General features: G+C 38.6%; 1 protein-coding gene and 1 pseudogene across 2 annotated transcripts; both read right to left on the bottom strand.

Moving 5' to 3' along the window:
- The window catches only part of LOC139942769 (uncharacterized), a 72,457-nt pseudogene extending 64,971 nt beyond the window's left edge, over nt 1-7,486 (bottom strand).
- Nucleotides 68-5,105, bottom strand: LOC139943337 (uncharacterized). Of its 2 annotated transcripts, XM_071940172.1 has the most exons (10): nt 3,908-5,105; nt 3,341-3,618; nt 2,866-3,087; nt 2,513-2,758; nt 2,338-2,414; nt 2,024-2,229; nt 1,372-1,716; nt 1,096-1,239; nt 767-977; nt 68-656 (listed from the first exon to the last, which is right to left on the bottom strand). In XM_071940172.1, the coding sequence occupies exons 1-10, from the start codon at nt 4,946-4,948 to the stop codon at nt 349-351; spliced, it is 3,078 nt and encodes a 1,025-aa protein (XP_071796273.1). In that variant the 5' UTR covers nt 4,949-5,105; the 3' UTR covers nt 68-348. The 2 variants fall into 2 exon arrangements, with proteins under 2 accessions (XP_071796273.1, XP_071796272.1); XM_071940171.1 differs by having other exon boundaries at nt 2,024-2,414.
- Nucleotides 7,487-7,966: the final 480 nt, after the last annotated feature.

Raw genomic sequence — 7,966 nt, forward strand, 5'->3', positions numbered from 1 at the left:
CCGGGTGGCTCGCAGGGGAGGCGCCAGAATATTTTTTGATTTTGGTTATTTCTTAGCTGCATAATGAAATGGTGTGGACGTCTGACTAAGGATTCAGCTAGCCTTGGCCACACAAGTGGGGCTAGGGTGGTACTGGTAGTATTTTTTATAAATTGACCCTGACAAAAAAAAGAGAAATAATAGTAAAAGGAATAATATTTATAAAATTTGAGGGAAAGATTGAGGAAGGAAAATATACACATGATCTGCGTGGTCATACATCATAAAATAATAAATAAAATGGACTTTGATTACTATGCATTGTTTAGTATGCATGTAATTTCGAGTAGGTGATTGTAATTGTAACTGTTAATTTTCATGTTTCCTCCAAGGCTTGACAATATTGGCTCGGACTTCGGGTGCTGTGCTGGTGTGGTGGCGTTTCATTATTGAGATCAGCCTCTGCAGATCGTTCCGCATTCCCTGGACTACTCGGCCCGTCCGATTGAATTCGGTGTGGATCAGCTCTCCACCTTGCTCATTCAAGAGTCCAAATCCCACCTTAAACTTCATCAGCTGTTTTACCGCATGATCCTCAAGGAGATGGAGCTTGGGTGTCACATTATGGGAAGGAAACATAGTGCGGTATGTTTGCATAAACTCCTTAATACAGAGATCTGAAAGTGAGACAAGCAATGACAACATTTTAAAAACCCAGATATTATGAAATATGAAAAAAAAACATCAACGTCTCATACTAACAGCTGAACAATTTTATACTATGTACCTATGCGATGGATGTCTGCGGTGTCAAGGGAATTGGAATGGTTGATACCATGATGTACATCAGCAAACATCAAGAATATTTGCCTGAAGTTGCTTCCCGTTGTGGCTGCTTGGCGAAGGAGCTGATCATGTGCAGATAATGGGATGTCATCGCTCAGGTTTTCTTCAACCTTTTGTCTTGGGACAGCTGTCAATGCCTCAATGACATCAGGCTGTAAATGAAATCAAGTTATATTATCAAAATATATGTACCTGTACATATGTACATGTATTGTTTTATCGCTACTTTTAAAGGGAAATAAGGAACTCCAACTAAATAATAATATGTACCTTGCAACATTTATGGACGTGGTTGCCCACAAAAGATTTGCCGTGATAAGCTTGACGCTGCACCTTGAATTTCTGAAGCACTTTGTCAAGGGCACTGGTGACAGGTCCTGAAGCATAGCTTAACCGAACATCAGTTTCGGTTTCCTGTAAAACATTGGTAGGAAATTCAAGTGAAAAATAATTGAAAACAATCGATTAGTGGATAAGCGCGTACTCGAAGATAAATAAGTATAAATTTTTGTGCAACTATTACATTAAAATTATAAAAATAAGAACCTTTTCTTGGATTTCCGCTCTTAGTCTGAATCGCTCATGTGCCATCTGGATGAACTGCTCATCCACTTTGTTTGTTTCATGTTGCAGTATATAAAGCGGCAGATCTTCCTCCAGTTGTTCAAGTTGATTTTGTTTTTCTGTTAGTTGGATTTTTTTGTCGATCTGGTGCTTAATTTCTGCATCGATTTGGGTCTCAAAATTTGACCGCGCAGCATCCGTGTCCACTTCATCATGTTCATACCTCAGTTTGAATAGCTTCAAGTCTAGCTCATGACATGCACTTTCATACAAGTCAAAAAGCTTCTTGAATACTCCTAAGGATATATGGAGGCTTGGGAGTACAACCTATTAAAAAAAAACATTCAAACTTCAAAGACTGTTCCAAACACTCACACACTACATGTAGCAGTAGTAAATTGACAAATTAACTGAACAAGTGTGTATAAGAACAAACAGTGGATGGAGACATTGTACATGAAGTTACTTTTGTTTAGTACATGCACATATACCCATGATGTTATACGTATATGGTGGCTCTTTCATTGTTGTGTACTGACCATGTGATTTGTTTACATGTACACTATGTACATTAAATGTAAAGGTATTGTGTTAAACCATAGAGTAGCTGTCCTTACTCTATGGTTAAACTTACATGATCAGGTTCTATTGGCATCATTGGTTCTCGAACAACACTGAAAGAGACATCTTTAGAGCGAGATCTCTTGCTACCATCCTCTGTGAACAGTTCAAATTGTGCTCTAATGGAATCCAGAGTCCTTAGCTGGGAGCAAGATCTCTCTGTGAAAGGTGTCTGCATTTGCTCCTTGCTTAAAGTGCAGTAAATGCAGCAGTACCTGGCTGAAATTAAAAAATTGATCACATTTCCAGAAAATATTAAACAACAGTTAAATAGTGATACATTATACACATACACATGTTCATTGTATTGTACACAATTAAACTTACCATTACAGCCATTGATTCCATAAAGCTTGTTCAACAGCTCATAATCGCCAAAGCACAGAAGACGAAATGATCTTTCACTGAAATGGAAAAAATAAAATTGTGATACTGACAATTTAAAGGGCATCTAAAAATTGTCTCCAATAAACTAAAAGGTAAACATAATGTCAATATTTACCGCCATTTTTTCGTCGACAGAAGGGCAATTTGTTCCATCATGGCAGGCATTGTGCGCTGAAGGTTCACAAGGGAATCGGTTCCTTCATAGCAAGCAAAGACGACAGTGTTCTCCAAGGAATTTGGCTTGTTTACGTTGACGATTTGGAAACACATTTTAAATGAGTTACCACCCTTATCGCCTCCGACTTTCAGCCAAATTTCATTGTCGGGAATAAGACCATCATACCATGTGAGCAGTCTTTGGCTGTGTGAAGAAAAAGCAAAGTAAATGAAATATTTGTTGTGAAAACAAATTATGTTTTTTTACTAAGTCTAAGGATTGATGAAGGGGAATAAAAATGTAAAAAATACCTGTCAAGGCGATCAAGATAGTCTAAGATCATGCTGCTTAAGTTGTTCACATAAACAAAAGGGACATCTTTGGTTTCTAGACCATTCATCCCTTCTGCTGCAGAGCTGTTGATTAAAACTTGAACAAGCTCCCCACGAATGTTGTCCTGAAGAAGGCTGTCTCGTTTTTTTCTTAGCTGCCTCTCTGAACACAGCTTTACATTGCTTGAAGCTCCAATGTATCTATAAGAAAGGATTAAAGACAATTAATTTTTGCAAAGTTAGTGTAAATAAAGTATATTTATTAAATGTATTTATTGTCACAAATCGATGACACTGATAAAATCCATGTATTTAAATATATTTATTTATAATCTATTTATTTCATATGTGTGGTCGTTTTATTTAATAATCTGCTGTATATTTAATTTAAAATGAATCAATTTTTTTAAACAAATATTAATCTTATTACACAAGTACCTATAAATGAGCATACCTTCTAAGTTTCCGCAACTGCTCCCAAGCAAGATGGCAATCCCTCATCATGCTGAGGGCCATTTCTGTGGTCATTGAAGCACACTTGGCATACTGAAGAATTTTGGATGTCTCTTCATCTGTCAGTGCTTGTACCTCATCAGCTTGTTGTGTTTGAGTTGACCCCTTGCTAACTGTTTCTCTGAACGTAGAAATCACAGCTGTACGTTGGCGTTTGTATGATTTGCATACACTGTCACTTGACTTTGATGGAATGGTGACTTTCTGGATATGAGCTGGCTGTAAAAACCCATTTAAAACAGTAACTTAGTATCAGACATAACGTTTGGGAGTTTCAAAAACTTTGCATGAGAAAAGTTTAATTGTGATGTTCTTAGAAGTGTAAATTTACTACACAATAAATATTCAATAAATATGTAAATAATTTATTCTGTAAATATTTTAAATTAATTATACATTTTGTACATAGTATTATGCACTTTACTATTTGAAATTTGCTAAAGTGAGAAGAAATTCCAAAATTGTCAATATAAAGCTACTGTAAATTGTATTGGTTTGTTCAACTTACCCGACCAGCTGTTTTAATTTTTGCTGTTCCAGTCTTTGCATAGTGAAGTTTAAGCCACACCCATTTGTCAGTAGCCTCTTCAATGTCTTGTGGTAAAGGGCTACCCACTTGATGCTTACTGGCTAGCTCTTTCAGCAACTTGGCAGCAGAAGATGGATTTAAGTTGCCTTGTTGACTGTCGTTGTTGTGTTCTGTGTTAGGTTGTTTTGATGTACATTTATTGATGGTGGAGTGGGCCTTACATTCGTGTTTTATAAATTTTGAAATTTGCCCAATACCACCACACCGTGTACACACAACATCAAGATTTTGTAGTTGTACTTTTAGTACTCTTGGGATAAGTGTTATTTCACTGTAGTTTGCTGGTTGTGAACACACTGGGCAGCTTAAGGTTGCAGATCCGCCGTATTTAAAACATAACGACAAGCATTTGGCACAGTAGTTGTGTTGGCAGTGGGTCTGCAACGAGGGTGTACCAAGTATTGACAAACAAATTGGACAAGTAAACAAAGACTCTTCCCATTTGTGTCCAATTATGTCCAGAGTGTTGGGAATATCGACGGTCTCTTGTCCATCCACCAGATGATTAAAAATGTTCTCTTGATCGCAAGAAAATGGAAGAATTGTTAGTTCAGTTTCAGCCTGTTTAGGTCTACCACAGTTTTTTCTTGAGTGTGTTGATGATCCTCCCTTGCTTTGTTGTGTGATTAGATTGCAAATAAAACAATTGCCAGTCCTGATGTGTACTGGCCACTCTTTCTGAATATGCTGTGTTTGTGTCAAAGTTGTTTCAGAATAATTTCGTGTACCATCCCTCTGATGTCGTAGCTTTCTTGCACACTTTTCACATAGTTTAGATGGATGCTGATCTGCAGTGTCCTGCCAAGTGCTTATTCCATAAATTTGGAAAATTTCCTTTACGTACTCACTTGCGTTTTTGGCTTTTGCTCTAGAACTCTGTAGACTTACTTTAATTCGACATGAACAAATCCGGCAAAGTTTAGATAAACCTTCTTGATGAAATTTAAAGCTCATTGTCATCAATTACTTCTGAGAGAAACCATTTTGCTGAACTGATATTAAAAAATAATACCGAAAAAATAATTGATTCCATCATACAGCGACGTGTGTACAGAGGAAAAGTAATGATGACCCTTATTGATTCATTGTTTACATTGGTCGCTGGTACTCGCACTTCCCGCACCCGATGTCAACGCACGTATAATATCTGTAAACCAGTGTATAAGTGCAAACGGAGCAGAGTAGAAAACTTTATCTACAGCTATTTTTACGATGTGTTGTATTAAGGCAACAATCGTTTGGAAAAAATGTCCTACAAAAACTAAATGGTTTCATGTGAAGAAATACAATTATATTTAATTATAATGGGTTAGATTTTTTTCTAAGTAGTCGTGAAATTATATTGGGGCTGATTTTCCCGCTTCCAGTATTTTTAACGTCGTCTGTTTCGTAACATTAAAAACCTTGGGAAAAACGTCTTTTTCTCCCTTTCATATTTCAATCGTTCAGTTTTGCACTCCAATTCTACTAAAGATTTATATTTTGTATCTAAAAGTTTGTTTTTAAATACTGTGCTCTTTGTTTAAAGAGAGATAATCGGCAGAGTTATTTCGCGTCGCTGCGGCGCAATTTCGGCTTCTATGGGGAGCGCCATCTTGGCTACGTGACGTCATTCAAACTATGAATAATGCATGAGATAACAGCGCGATAACTTTATTTACGCACGGCGTATGTGAGCGGGACAGCCGTGAGCCAGGAATGGCTCCCAGTCAAAACTGGGCCAGTGGCTCAATGTCTTTTTGTCAAAAGTTTTTGGCCATTATTGTGAACAGAGGAGCCGATATTTTTGGCTCAAACTGAGTTTTTTTTTTGCAGTGAAAGATTATATTCATTGATAAAAACATGTAAAATACAAGTGTGGAATGTATAGACGATGTGACCTCTGACGTCACACGAAAACCACAACATGTGTACGCAATCTCACTTTGACTACGCATCTCAGTGCCCGGCGAAACATGACGTATATAGTGTTTTGTCAACAGAGGGCGGTTTGAATGTAAACATAGGTCACATCGTCTATGTAAGACTGGGAGTAAAAGTCAACAAGGGTTCAGGGTTTTAAACCAAGTGCAATCAACAATTCTCAAAGGGGGGCTATATTGAAACAACTGAAGATGTTTACCTTCAACCTTCCTCGTGCAGTTGAGCCATGTTTGAATCTCCTGTTAGTCATCACTGTGGATGAATGTATCCATGTATGTAACCACGAAGGGTCTGTAAGGTGTACGGGTATTCAGACCACCAACACGTATCGTAGCGCACTGGCATGGATCAGGTTCAGGAATTACCCAACGGTAACGAAAACCAGACTCTGGATCACGTTCAATGGTGCAGATAAGTGCTTCGTGAAAAAGAGAATATACAAAACAATCAGTTTTTGTTTTGACTGCCTGGATGGCCCATATAGTAAGGTGGATTAAGGAAAAGATCGTGACAGGGCGGACAGAAGCACCATTTTTTTCACCAAAGTATCAATTTGACCCACAGATTTCAAAAAAGTCATGCTCCAAAAAATCTAAGAATGGCATCACCTTGAATTACGTCATTATGACGTCATAACCTTTTTTTATGTAATAAAGCCTAGGAAAATGCCATGCGATGGGATTTCTACTTGCCAAAATTATGTTTCTAAAGGTCAAGGAATTCAATTAGGGTAGTATTAGTTTGAAAAAAATAAATAATATATTTTATGGTGAGTATAGTGATGTAATTATGACGTCATCATCATCAACACTACACAAATAACGCAAAGTTTGAAAGTAAAATTAATGTCGTGTGGCTTCGTCAAAATGCTAATCTGTTTGAGTTCATATGGTATAATTACCGTGACACTGATCTATAAGACACCGTGATGTCATTATGATATCGTAAACAATATACTATCAACCAAAAACAAAACACAATAACACAATGAAACACAATGACTCTTACCTGATATAGGTTATAGGGTGTATTATTATGTTGAATAGCGCATATGGGAAACTTCAAAGGAAATGTTGCAAAAAAGTCTCACGGAGAGTCAAAAATGAAACTTTTTGTATTAATAGTAGTAGGCATCCGTCAATCTTTGAGAACCACGGAGTTGTGCTGTTTGAATTGGATGTTGGTTAGGGAATAGCGTATGGTGTGGCTGTAGAGTCCAATGCGGGAATGACAGTCTCTGCCGCAGTAACTGCAGGTGAAAGATGAAGCTGTCCTAACTGCTTGAGGCTGGGCCTTCCTCTGGAGTCATTCCTCATCTGCCCGTTGCGACAGGTATTCCTCGAACTGAGAAATACCTCTCTGCACCTCCTGCTTCCGGGCGCATCGGTCTGCAGTGACTGCTTCACAGGTGGTTGTATTGGTTGCAAGTGACTTGGGGTCACACTTGGAAGTGTCTTTGTAGCGCAGCTTGGGTCTACCGAACGGCCTCTTCGTTCCCTGATGCCAGCTCTCCATACAGGAGGTCTTTTGGGATACGTCCGTCCTCCACTTGGTGACATGTCCCAGCCAAGGCATTATACTCGAGGAGGGTAAACATGGAGACTTGCTGCTCTATCAAGCAATGTGTTATTGGTATGTGGTCTCTTCAGGAGATGCAGAGGATGCGCCTCAGGCGTTGCATGTGGGAGGCGTCGAGTCTATGCTCTTGACGGGAGCCTATGGGTACGGGGTTCACTGCCGTATAGAGGAGCGTTTTCACCAAACGAACCTTCTAAGGCTGGACTTTGGTATGCTCTGAAAGCTTTTTGTTACATCATTACTCTCTTTGTAAGCGTGGAGAGTGTTGTGGTAGTCTTTCCTATACCTTAGACGCCTGTTGAGTTCTACTTATACGAGCGAGAGATTGTCGGAGATGGTTGAGACATGATACACAAACTCATGGACAGCCTCAAGCTCATGGTTGGTGATGCTGGTAGACAGTGGTTCATCAACATCCTGGCCCCTTACCTGCGTTTTTGTAAGACTGATGGTAAGTCCAAAGTCTTTGCAAACCGC

The sequence above is a fragment of the Asterias amurensis genome, chromosome 10, assembly GCF_032118995.1.
Source record: "Asterias amurensis chromosome 10, ASM3211899v1".
Taxonomy (NCBI): Eukaryota; Metazoa; Echinodermata; class Asteroidea; order Forcipulatida; family Asteriidae; genus Asterias; species Asterias amurensis.